The sequence below is a fragment of the Galendromus occidentalis genome, unplaced genomic scaffold (assembly GCF_000255335.2).
Source record: "Galendromus occidentalis unplaced genomic scaffold, Mocc_1.1 scf7180000077515, whole genome shotgun sequence".
Classification (NCBI taxonomy): domain Eukaryota; kingdom Metazoa; phylum Arthropoda; class Arachnida; order Mesostigmata; family Phytoseiidae; genus Galendromus; species Galendromus occidentalis.
This window is the reverse complement of record NW_003805503.1, coordinates 634,794-647,660: the sequence shown is the minus strand read 5'-3', so window position 1 is coordinate 647,660 and position 12,867 is coordinate 634,794. Positions and strand designations below refer to the sequence as shown.

Genomic DNA, 12,867 nt, shown 5'->3' with positions numbered 1-12,867 from the left:
ATGTCACTCCCGGTCTCATCAGAATTTTGTCGAATCGGCTCATAGTCGATAGAGACCATCGAGAGAAGGAGGACGGCCATAGTTCTAAGGAGCTGATTCGGTCGAGGACGTCAGGCAACGGAAATATACTTCCTGACACAAAGCTGAGCGGGCAAATATCTCGCCATTGACCCGATTCCATGGAGCTGTCGAGGTCTCCGTGTTCGGAGATGTTTATATGGCCCATTTCATGAAAGTGCGGAAGTCGAGAAATCTGACGCTGCGTCCATGATGTGTTCCGACTGCTGGGACGAGACTCTGCTGGCCCCGGGAAGGTCCCAAGGAACGATCCGAGAGTATGATAAGATCAGGAGGGGCAGTGTCGACTTACCGGAGACTTGTTGATCGTATGCCCATAGGAGCTCTATTTACGTTCTGAATGAAGCATTCCCGAGAAGTCTCGCTCCGACGGATATATGTAGATTCTGGCCAGCCGGAATCGTCTCCTCTCCACCCGCGAAGAGCGCTCGTGAGTTCCATGGAAGCATCGCAAATTTCAGGGAGAGATCCGCGAGTTCTCGGAAGGTTTCCATCTCACGATGCCGATTTCCACGACAGCAAAATCACTATTCAGCGTCGATTCTGTCATCGAAAAGGAATCGGTGAATCCGAAGTTGTCTTTCCGGGAGTGGGATAAGCCATCAAGCACGTGAAGAGAAGGAGGTCCATGAAGAAAAAACACCACCACGATAAACGATCACGAAGATACAGCCGTCGATGAATACAGAGAGGACCGATTCCTAAATTCCAAAATGGCTGTTCAAAACTTCAATAGGAGACGCGGCAAAATCCCGGCACGTAAACAAGATATGCGACATACGGCGAATGCTTCCACGGCGAACAGCTGCCCTTGGATGTCGTTTCATGGTGTGGATTGTTATTAATTGTAGTTGCCTGTGTTTGCATGAAATATGACCTGTGAGAAGGAGCGCGAACGACCCGGGAAAAAGGTGAAGCCAACGACGGGAAACGAGACATCGGATGCGATCGAGAACAACGTCGTTGTGAGAGCGGCGGTTTCCATCATTAACCACAATCGGTATTGTTTTCCGGAGAGGGAATAAAGCAGCCACGAGACAGTCGCGGAGACGTCACTCGAAAAGTTGGAACAAACCTCTCCTTTGACTTGGTTCCGGGCTTCTCCCGCTTTGTGAGGGATCCGACTCATTAAAATGGGGCAACAGGGAGATGATTCGAATGAAGAATACTAGTCCTCCCTCCAGCCGGTGAGTCGATCGGTCGGTGGGGCAGGGAGCTCCTCGCACAGTCACTTTGCCAAAAAACGCCGCAGAGTCAGAGCAACGGTCAGTGAGACATCAATCCATTCCGTTGCTTGTGGGCCCGTTGCTTTTTTGCTCGAGCCATTCTCCCGCATCGTTCTGCTCTGGGCGTCGCCGAGGTTCCCTTCATTCGGTACCGCGTTAGGTTTGTGCTTCGCATTGCCGGAGAGGGCACTCAGGGCAGTTGAGCGATTCGTGAGCTCCTGCAACACGTTTTTTGTTATCACAACTGCCAGTTATAAAGTTTTCCAAGCAAGTTTAGCGAGAGGGAAATGAATCAAATTCTGCGCCCTGATTACCTCCCTCGAAAAGGATTTCGAGCGTCGATAGGGGTTCGGACTGCTCTCAGGGGCACCTTGAGATAATAATCCGTCGCAAAAAAAGCACTTCGAGCAAGCCCTCTGGATGGAACCGCAAGATCGTTCGTGGTCGCTTTCCAAACCGATCTCGTTTATCCTCAAAACTTCATCCGTGGATTATTCAGCTGGTCCATTGTTGTCTAAAAAAAATGGGTCCGACTTTCGTTTCCGCAGCCCCGTGCCAATCTTAGAAAGTTAGCCCGCATGAAACAATTGTACCCAAGTCCTCCTTGAACCAGTGTTTCGGATAACAAACGAAGCAATCCGATTTCTCAACGAAACGTCGGAGAATTCCTACTTTTTTTAGAAAACCAACTTTCGCCGGCCCCCATGCTCACCACATGACAATTCTGTGGGACATGTAGCGAATCCTCCAGATAAGAGGTGAAGTTTCACCGCGGGGTTGCCTCGGAATTCGAACTCAGAGGGGGCTTTCCTTTGCAGGTGAGGAAAGATTCTACTCAAAGTTCGAACATCGAAAAGCACACATCGTAGAGAAAACTCGGGTGAGCCGAAAACTGGAGTTGCGGCTTACCAGGTCGGGCGAGGAGTCTCACCGGAAGGCTGGGACCCGCCATCTTTCGATCAGTATATTCGACTACCCTATCGATCCTCGCCGATCCTGGTGCCGTCTTCAAATCAGAACGCCCGAACTGAATGCGACAGTTAGATCCTCATTCGATCTGCAGAAAAAAAGCCAGAACCGCTCCGAAGAGCGGACAAGCGGAGCGTTCCGGATGAGCTGCACGCCCGGCGAAGGGCGAGTAATTCAGCGGCCGCACACGCAGCGGCTATTGAACAAGAGTCAGAAGAATCAATGCGATCCAAAACATTCGGACTCCTTCGTCGTCAAAGCTGAACTACGATGGCATCCAGTGCACTTTCTGCTCATGAAACTCGTTTAAAAATGACACCGAACGTGAATCTGGAACGAGCAACGACTCCGGAGGCACGGGCTTTACGAGGGGATCGGATCCGTTCACTGAAAACCCACTTGACGAACACTGATACTGATCCGCTCAATGATCTCTTGAATCTCTCAATGAGCATATGTCCAAGGCTGCCATTTCCCCGTCCCCCAAGATGAGGATGGAGCGAGGCTTCTTTGAGTGCAATCACCTGATTTTCGGCTCTGGAAATAGACCGTCTATCAGAGACTGCCGTTTATTTCAAGCCTACGAGCTCTCGGTAGATGAGATCGCTGATGAATTCCTCGGATCATCGGACCATCGGCTGATTGACTTTGTGGAGAGCTGCGATTTGCGATCCGAGATCAGGCGTCCGTCAGGACGTCCATCGAACGACAGCGATACTGGAGATGAATGTCTCTGGAATCCCAGGGTTGTAAAGGGGTGAAGCTCTTAGGAGTCGTCTTTCGTTGATGGACGGTCAGGTAGTAGAATCGCATCGTATGTTATTCGCATGCGCGTGCCGGCCATGTACACCGACCGTAAAACGTGCAATAACTCGTTGCGAGGATGCCACGCGTTTCCGGGTGATGTTCATTAGCTACCTGAAAGTTCGTTTATTAAACCTATTATATCTTTACTGCCGCTGTCGGCCGCTGTTTATCGTGCAGCTGCTCTTCTGTTTGCATCACATCACCTTCATGCGAGCATGTATGCAAACATGTTGCCACCGCGCCATGTACGATATCTGTTGACGTAGACGCGTATACGTGTCTGTGAGGAGCTTTCGAGAGAAACTTGATTCGAGCACCCGCCGACGATGGACGTTTTAATTCAGGTCTGCTCGTGGATATGTGGCCCTAATCGTCAGAAGTGATTGATTGGTTGATAGCCGTGGCTATAATTGGTACGTTAGCGTGTGGTGATAGCCTGAGTAGAGCAGCGCGACGATATGCGACGGAGAGCCCGCTAGAACGCAACTGATCATATCGGTGAGCCACCCATCGGTCGATGTGGGTTTCTTCGTTTTCTGAGCTCCTGGTTGACCACGATGACCTCAGATGTCAGTCTCACTCTACGGAGAACCCGCAAAACTCACGTCCTCTGATGCATGAGTCGACATGCGGCAAGTCGTCGACCCAGAGTCCGCGCAGATCAACGTATGTGCGTGAACCTACGTGGACCGCTTCATTCCCAGTCAGGTAGTCCTGCAAGTATTTTTCCGGTACCACGAAACGTACGCGATACTGTTTCGGGTCGAACTCTCTGTATCGAGGGTCATCCGGGGTTGAGGGAACGTGGGAGGCTCGCTCAGACGCGGCTGAACGGAAGCGCTCGCCCTGGCAAGTCGGCCCTTTCGCTGGTAGCAGTCGCCCAAACATGAGCACTCGAGGTCGCCTATCAATTCAATTTCACGTTTTGGACACGTGTACGTAAACTTACAGAATGCTGAACAACGGTCGTGCTGCATTTGATTGGGCTGCCATGTGAGTCCCTTGTTATCGCGACGCGTGTACTCCCGCCTGCCTGCCTGCCTGCCTGCCTGCCTGCCTGCTTGCTTGTGTGCTGGTGACAAACAACGACGGGTTGGCGTAATTTCACCGTAATTGCCCCAAAACAACAGTCTTCGGAATTTCGGTAATGAAATCGTGAGTATCTCGCCTGGTTTGTTGCACGGTGGGCAAGCGGAAGGCGTCACGACACAAGCGTCCTGGGTCAAGGCTGTTGGATTCGTAAGCGCAGATTAGATCCCTCGCTCTACCGACTTCAGAAATCAAGCCACCCTGAGAAAAAAAACGGCCTAGCACGGACGGTCAGATCACGATCGAGCTCCGCAAAAATCATTGGAGTTTTCTGGTTCAACAGCTATCAGAATTACTTGAATTCCCATCGAGACGTGGAAGGAGCTCTCCAGAAAACGTATGCATTTCTTCTCCAGTGATAACCCCTCTTGTTACCGAAAAGAGAAAGGGACCTCAGATCCTCAGGGAAGCTGAGAATCCGGGCGTCTCTTCGAGAGGAAAGGAGATAACTCCTCCCTGTTCGGGCGATATTCGGAACCGAAAAAAAAAGCCCGAGACTCGTTCCTCTGGATTGGATGATTCGACCCGGGTCGAATTTTGAGCGATCTGCTCTTCTCCGGAGCGGCGGTCGGTACTCCTCGTTCACGCCTACGCGTCGGAAATGATCGCACAACGCTCCTGGAACTTGCAATCCGTAGTCTATCGAGCGGAAGAAATCCCAAGTGAAAGAAGAGGATATGATCAAGGCTCCTGTGCCGAGCAGCGACTCGTCACGGCGCAATTCCTCAGTATTCCCCGATCCTCGTGGAGGAGAGGATGGGCAAGCCCCCGAAAGGTGCATGGATCATTCGATCTTCTGTATCACAGACTCGTGAGATTCTGCAAGGAATCGATTTGTAGGCTCCGCTTCGCACAAGTTTGTCGGCGGCGACGCGTGCTGTCCTCCTCCCATAGATCCCCGGAAGCACGGCGCTCGCGAATACCCGAGTACTGTCTAGAAGGAGTTCTGAAAATCACGATGATTTTCGCACGGTTTCGCGGAGAATTCGCTGGCAGAGCTCATCGATGAATCGAAGTATGAGTTTCCGATCGTCAATTAGCGCCGCATGACGAGCATAACCTTGGTATGGCATTCGTACCGAATGTCCGCCCTTATTGCGCCGGAAGTTCTGATAATGCCTATTCAGACGTGCGTATGAGCTCGTTCTGAGCAATGAGAGCCTTCGTTCCCGCTCTGAGCGCATGGTTCCCAGAGTCTGGTCATCCGAGGGGGTATTTAGATTCCTGCGCGGGTCATCGACGAGACTGGCGCGCGCGCAATACGATGCAGGGCAAACAGTTCGTGACTCGCATCGGATAACGCGGGCATCAGAAACCGAAACACTCGGGCAAGTCGAACAAGAAAGCGAGCGGTTTGGATGGAAATTGTAGACTTGAATCGGGAATGAGCGACGCAACTCGATGACCTGATGCGAACCTCGTGCTCGCTGTCGAGAGAACTCTCGAAGTCCCCCTTTCGACTCCGGCATCATCGTCATCGCCGTCATCCGTCCGTCCATTTTTCGAGCCCTCTAATAATTGACCTTGAAAGCGAGCCTTGAGGCTCGAGTCTTACGACATGGCCCGGCTGGAGTCGCTCCTGCGAATGCGCCTGTCCTTCCCGTCGTCCATCAGTACGTTTGTTCGGCGGTCAGTCAATCGGAGTCACTTTCCCCCACTTCATCGGTATAGAGGTTGTTGTTGTTACCCGGTGGCGCGGACGGACATGATAGATGATAGCCGAGTTCGTCCTCCGCTTCTTTGATGTCCGTGCACATGAAGGCCTTTGGAGTTGGGACTTGAAAGCTTCGAACATTAAACGCTCGTCAGCGGCGTTCCCTCTTTTCGTCCCTCGCTCCCTCTACTGCTTGTACGAAATACAATAAACTACCAACGACCGTTGAAGGTAGGCCCGCCGAGCCTCTCAGTCTCGGCGCTCAATCGTGGCATCATTCATCTTCTGGGTCTTCTTGAGAGCCATCCAAACTCGGACTCCTTGGACCGCCCGTCGTTTCCAGCATCGAACATTTACCTACATTACGCTCCTACTTTTGATTCGAACCGTTCACGGAAACGGGAAGCCCTTGCATCAAGGATGCGCAGATCAGGTAGAGCGTCGGAGGTGGAGAAGCCACGTAGCGTTCGCCTTTCGGACGATCAGGGTTAGCCCGGGTGTGCAAGCCTCGCAGCCGGACTCTCACAAGAGGACAGGGCAGACATTCGTGGGCAGGAGAGGGGATGGGGGCTGGTACACAGAACGGACTCCGCATGCGTGCGCGCCTTCTTTCGCGTCAGTGCCCGCGAGAAATCAGCTTTTGTTGACCGTTCTCCGAGCCACTTTGCGGCTACCGCTCCGGCACCAGCGTCAGCAGCGAGGTTTCGGTCACGGTGCTTGTCGGAGCGGGCTTCGCTTGATTTGGTGGTCGCTCCCGTTGTTAACACGCAAGGAAATCGAAGAGATGGCCGGCGCCATTGTTACAAATCAGCTGCACGAACCCCGGGCCTTCTCGGAGCGCCACAAAGCGCGGAATCATATGTGACCTCCGAGTCGGGAACGAACGGAACACGGACACTCTCGTGGGAGGGTTCTCCGCGCAGCTCGGAATCTCCTCGTCGACACGACCTCAATTTTCGCGGGAGTCGCCAAGTTAGCCTCGGAGCGGGATCGGAGAAATCTCGACGCGTTTGTCCTCGCATCCATTTGACCGGTTCATCCAAGTCCGCGAATCGGAATTCCCGACTCGGTGGAGCGGAATCACAACTGAGTAATCGAGAGGCTGCGAACGGGTGACCGGTCGACCGCTCGGTGGAGCGTCTCTCCTCCCGATGGTCGATTCTCGCGTATCATTGCCCTGGTCAGGTAATTCGACTCGGCGCCCGATTGGGTCCGGACGCCAGGAGTCCGCGTCGATGGATTTGGTAATGGTCGACTTGGGTACACTCCAGAATGAGCGCGTCGAAGAGACTGATTCGAGTTAGGGACGATCCGACGCCCTTCCCCCTCCTTTCCCCGACGTCGGCTGCCACTGACCGAGTCCGTGCTCGTAGTAGTAGAAGAGGCTTGATGAAAGAATGTTTTAAGCAGATTTCTGCTTCGTTGCAAGCGCGGTCCGAAAGAATGGCCCCGGAGGCAGGAAGGGAGGATAACAGCCTATAGCGAACGGGGTGTGGAAACAACTCGTGACAGCTTTGCAGCTTTGTGGGCGGACGGGAGAGAGCTCCTCACTCCTTTGGTCGGTCGCATGCCACCGGCACCACGACGTACATGTCCTTCCGCGTCGTGGGTCATTGCCCACTACAGGCGACTGGCGCGTAGTCACAAAGGCAGGACGCCAAACTCATTCCGGAAGGAACGGTATGCTCGTCGGCAGGTCGGCTGACGCGCCTCCCGTGTTCCGAGCAAGCAAAGGCCGCAGGCATCCGCCATGCGCCTGAAAACTCCATCCGAGCTAGTCGGGAAGATCTGAGGCATAGCCACAAGCAGTTCCCTCTCTTCCTCTCTTTCTTTGCAGAGTCGTTCCCAGAGGCTCGGCGTATGAGGCGTCAGCCGTCCTTATTCATGGAAGCCTTGGAAGGACGGGGGATGCGTCCATTAGATCGAATGCTCTTCATTCCGACAGGGTTTTTCGTCTACGCTGCCCGCGGGTCAAGGGATCGAACCATCGCTAGTTACCGAAGACGGTTTCTCGGGAGCAGAATATTCACATTGACAACGGAACGTCTCCCGATTCACTGATTGCCCGGCACTAATCGAATGACCCTGCTCCGAGGGCAACGTATTTGCGCTAATGATAATCCTACACGACGAAAGCATACAGACTGCAGGACCCTCTGCACTTTGTTCGAGAATGAAAAGTTGAAGAACACAGAAGAGAACGGAGAGGAAATCATTTTTTTCCCCATTCGAAAGAGTATGTACAAGGCTTTGAGAGGCGTGCGCGGGCCAAATGGACGGAACCGTATTGCGGGCTATCGCCTGATTATGTTCGTGGCCTCGTGCTCGCTCGAAGCAAGCCCCGGGAGATTGCCTGCGCCTGCGAACGAAATTTCGAGGCCCGAGGGCCCGATGACCTCATACATACCTTGGGTATGAGAACACCTTTTCCCCTCGGAAACTGACCTTCGAATGTCTACAAAGTGCGAAAAGCTTTACAGCGGGACTACGTCATGCTGCGCGTCCGGCGACGGAGCTCTCCGAATTGAGAACCGCTGTCGATCGGAATACACACTGCGGCGGGAATCCGACTCCGGAAACGATGGGAGCTCCGCACATTCTTCGCTATGGATCGGAGAGGCGTCTCGACACTCTCATGGGTTACAATGCATCCTTATCGGTGGTCAGTACCGTGATGGAAACGCCAAAAGGCACACTCGGGAGCGGGTGTTCCCCGCGGGAGGAGTCATTGCGCGCAGACGGTTGCACTGTGTGCGGCGATCGTTCCCAAATAGGTTGTTCCTGCCAGTGGAACACCGGAGCTGCTCCGATTTGAGGGCGCTTCCCTCCCTTTGCATCGAGAGAAGCGGCTCCATGATCGAACGATAGCAGGATTAGAACGAGAACAACGAAAGACTCTGCGACTACGCCTTTAACGGTACCTGAGTCGGTGAATCGGAGCACGACCTGTTCGAGAGGACTTGATCCGCAAGATCCTGCTCCCCTGATGGCCGTGGATGAGCATCAATGAGTTCTTTTCTGATATGCAGTCGTGGCGATGGGAAAAGTTCAGAGAACCCAGAATAGCGCGCGACGGAAATTTTCTCATCATGAAATCTAGTTCAGTGGATTCCCGAAACTTTGCGAGCCTCGAAAGGTCACAGAATTTAGATTTTCATGAACGCCGAAGACCTCGACACGGCGCAAACGGACGACAGTTTTTTCGGAGCTGTCAAGTGCAGGTCTCTATTCCTGGCTCGTTCGCTGGGGCGACTAACACCACTAACACGATAAACTAAGAGTTCACTCGCAATCCGTCTAAATTCAGAGGGAGCTCGCGCAACAAAGCCGTACTATTTAAAGCCGAGGCTTATTGTTTTTTCCTCGTTGTCTCGAAACGAGCCGAGTCCGCTGACGGCGGTCGAGAGATTCTGTCGAGTTCCGCTTCTCGAACTCTATTCGGTGAACGGAGTCAAGGGCGGAGCTGTTCGAAATTGAAAAATCTGTCTAGAAGCCTGAAGGAATACGAGACGGAACGACGCGAACTATTGCTGTACTAGTCCAGGCCATGCGCGCGAGCTCCGAAGGATCCATCAAAAAGCTCGCTGGCTGCCTGTAATGGAAGCGAGTCGCCAACAAAGACGACATCCAGCTGCTCGTCGTTGATATTCTTGCACGTGGACTTTTCTCCATGCACGCCGCGACTACATAGTACGTAGACGACGGCGTTGCGTCACGCATCATAAACGCTTGTTCTGTCGCCATGATCCCACAATGGCCGACTTGAATTATGCGAGACTAGTACCTCGATAAGAAGAATCTCCCACCGTCTAGCCGCGGCGACGAGAGGATGCTCCGGGACGTCCGAATACACTCTCACGAGAGGACCAACCGAGCCGGCTAAGAGGGGACATCAAGCAATTTTTTTTCTCCGCAGATACTCGGACGACACCGTACGACAGTTTGCCGACTTTGTGCTGAAGCATCGAAGGAGGAAGATGTCGGCTCCTCTGGCCGTCCCGGAAGACCTTAGTCAGAATCGAGGCCGTCTCCTCCGACTCGCCGAAACGATTAGGACCAAGAAGAAGGCGTCCAGCAGCACACATCGATCTGTCAGCCTCAAAAACGATCCTGGGTGAGTTGATGCATTCCAGAGTATCGATGGTGGATTTGAGCGGGGAACACGCCCCGTGATGTCTCCAACAGGGAAGTCCGCTGACATACCAAGCGTGGGGCGTCCGGGGAGCTCCTCTGCTCCATCGTAGCTGGTAAGTGCCCGAGCGAGTCTGATCCTCATTTGTTCCGGTCTGATTTCCAGATACAGTCCGAATATCGAACACTTGGTTTTCGGGACTTATCGAACTGTCACGAGTCCGCCCCGATACGAAAAGCCGCCAGCTATCCCTCAACAAATTCGTCAGGGAAATCAATGCGAGCAGTGTACCACGATAAAATGCGACCCGAGAACGTGCGCGGTAAGTATTCACACCTTGCGCGATAGCACATGGTCGACGAGCACTACTTCGTGTACTCGATCCGCCCTGAGTACCCGCCTTCTGTTCCAAGCTCGCTCCCCATATCTCCATGCTTTCGGGTCATCGGTCCCTATCTAGAGGGATTCGAGTATACAAGTGGTGAGCTCATTGATTTTCCAGTGCAACAACCAAAGCACAGTGTCGGCAGTTCATCGCGGGGCTGTTCGCAGCGAGAACAACTCCCCTCATCGGAAGCAGGTCCTGAACGGGCTCCAATCAGAACATCCTGAGGGAGAGAAGAGGCGTCCACTGACTCTCGCGGATCAGGTCTTCCTATCTCCCCTTCTACGGAATCCCAACAGCAATGACCCGACAGGAATTCTGTCACCTCCAGGAATGTTCAAAGACAGCGATCCCACGACCGCGATCGTAAGTAGACTAGGGATCGTTCGCTAGGCTTGCATTAACTGGTTCGAGGATCCAGATCGGAGAATCCCTGCCTTCAAAAAAATCATGATTCGAACCGTCTCGGAATTATTCACAGAGTTTAATATAATCAAGATTAAGGTCGGCGTCATCTTCGGGATGCCTCTCTCGACAGTGATGCGAAGCTCATATAAAGTCGACGTCGTCGCGTCGCATTCCGTTTTCTCATGGGATTAATTCTACAGGAGGCCGCTGTCAATCGGTGGGTCGGGGCTGACAGTCGGGAATCTGCCAAATTGTTGAACCAGTTGGCGAATATTGCCGAGTCTCGACTCCGGCATAAGCCTCCGCTGCCGTCGGTTTTGGCTCCTTTGAACGGCGTTGTTGGCAAAGGACTCCCGCCTGGAAACATGTGGAGCCCATGTGATGAGCCGTCGAGCATCCTGAACAAAAGCGTGCAGATCGGCAAGCCCCAAACTCCTGTAAGGACGAAGCCTTACAGAGGGTTGGAAGATGCGGTGAGTTCCCTGCTCGAAGCAATATCTGAGGTGTAGCTCGATTACGTAGCTTCTCTGATCCGTTGTCGAGCCGACAGAATCCCGAAATGATATCCATTCGATATTTTCTCACGCTTTTCTTCAGTATAAATACATGGCAATGTCATTCCCACGATAAAGAGGGAATCTCTCTAATCGATATCATGTAAATCGGTTCCTCTCCGACTAACAGGGCGATATGGACGATTATGGTTTCATGGCGGTTTACACTGGAGTTTCTGATGCCTCCGAGCTGAGCCGGACCCGAAGCATCCCCGAAATGAGTGACGGCTACTCCGGACTTCCGAACGGAATCGGGAATGGCCGAGGGCCAGCGAATGACTTTGCCTTATTGGACTACAGCAAAGATCCGAACGCCGGCCGACCGAGATCTCTCCACGAGCAGATGTTCACTGCTACTCACAACGCCAACAGTCTTCCAGGTGAGTCAAGTCTTGGACTTGAGTTTGAAGGCGGAGCAGATTTACCCATGTAGGTCTCTTTCGGGCAGTCAGGGAGCCCGAGCTCGCGCGTATCGTTTCGGCGTTCCGAAAGTCGGGAGAGAGTCCGCGAGGATTGAAGAAGATAGCAGGTTCCGGGTGTGAAGGCTCATCTTTTCCTGAGGCTTCTCGACACAGGACATGAAACGAGTCCGTCCACGGAAGGCCCATTGAAACCGGATCTCTCCGAAAAAGGATTGTCGTCAGGAACACACAGTTTTGGAGCGGGAACAACTGGTAACAGTTCTACACATCATGCTCTCGGATACTCTCGGGGATCTCACAAGAGTAGGATTCAAAACTGAGTGACAGCGTCGCTCCGCGTCGGTGCGAGGGAGATTTTCTCGGTCTGTGTCGTATCGTTCGGAACACTTGCTGAGGTAGTCCATGGAGATGAAAATCCCGTCCTGTGAGGTGGTCGGTAGCACGACCGGAGCAGGTTCAGGAGAGTTCGGCGGACGGCAACCGAAGAAAAACAATATATATAGAAATTCGCTGACGCATTCAAAACTAGCAGACACTCTCCCAGCTGGTCGAGTATAAGCCATGTCTTTGAATTGAGCAGATCCAGCGAGAAGGTGATCCAGAAAATCAGCTGCGGGGTCGTACACACGAGGAAGACGATGACGATTGCGAGCAGAAGTTGCACCAATTTCTGCTCCTCAGCCGATCGGTTCCGCTGAGCCGAGCACGCGAGACTTTTCCTCTCGGTTTTTTGTTTCCGTAGCGCGATGATGATCCGAATATTGAGAACCGTGACGATGAGCACTGTCGCCGCTTTCGAAATGCCTTCCCGTAGGACGACATACGCTCTGAAGTAGCCGTTCTCGGTGATACTGGTTGCCCCGCAGAGATAGACGTCCTTCTGGTCGTACAGAGCCGTTCCGTTTATGTCGATGGTGGTCGAGAGCACCTCTTCGGTGAAGTGCTCGACGTTCGTTTGAAACACCATTGGAACGTCGATAACGAAGGCCAGGAGAAACGAGAGCGAGATCCTTATGAAGGCTCTCCTGGGACTGAGGGTGTTCTTGCCTTTGAATGGCGTCAACACTGCACGGTGTCGGTCTATTGTGAGGACGGTGACCAAAAACGCGCTGCTGCCACAGAAAAGATTGCTGCCAGCGAACA

At 53.0% G+C, this 12,867-nt stretch overlaps 1 protein-coding gene across 1 annotated transcript in view; it reads left to right on the top strand.

Moving 5' to 3' along the window:
* Positions 1–12,867, top strand: part of RhoGEF3 (Rho guanine nucleotide exchange factor 3) — a 56,824-nt gene that overhangs the window by 38,798 nt on the left and 5,159 nt on the right. Inside the window, exons 2-6 of the mRNA XM_018640976.2 lie at positions 9,740–9,937; positions 10,121–10,277; positions 10,458–10,706; positions 10,949–11,221; positions 11,433–11,682. Coding sequence (XP_018496492.2) covers positions 9,801–9,937; positions 10,121–10,277; positions 10,458–10,706; positions 10,949–11,221; positions 11,433–11,682 — 1,066 coding nt within the window. The 5' untranslated portion in view covers positions 9,740–9,800. The remainder of the gene's footprint in view (positions 1–9,739; positions 9,938–10,120; positions 10,278–10,457; positions 10,707–10,948; positions 11,222–11,432; positions 11,683–12,867) is intronic.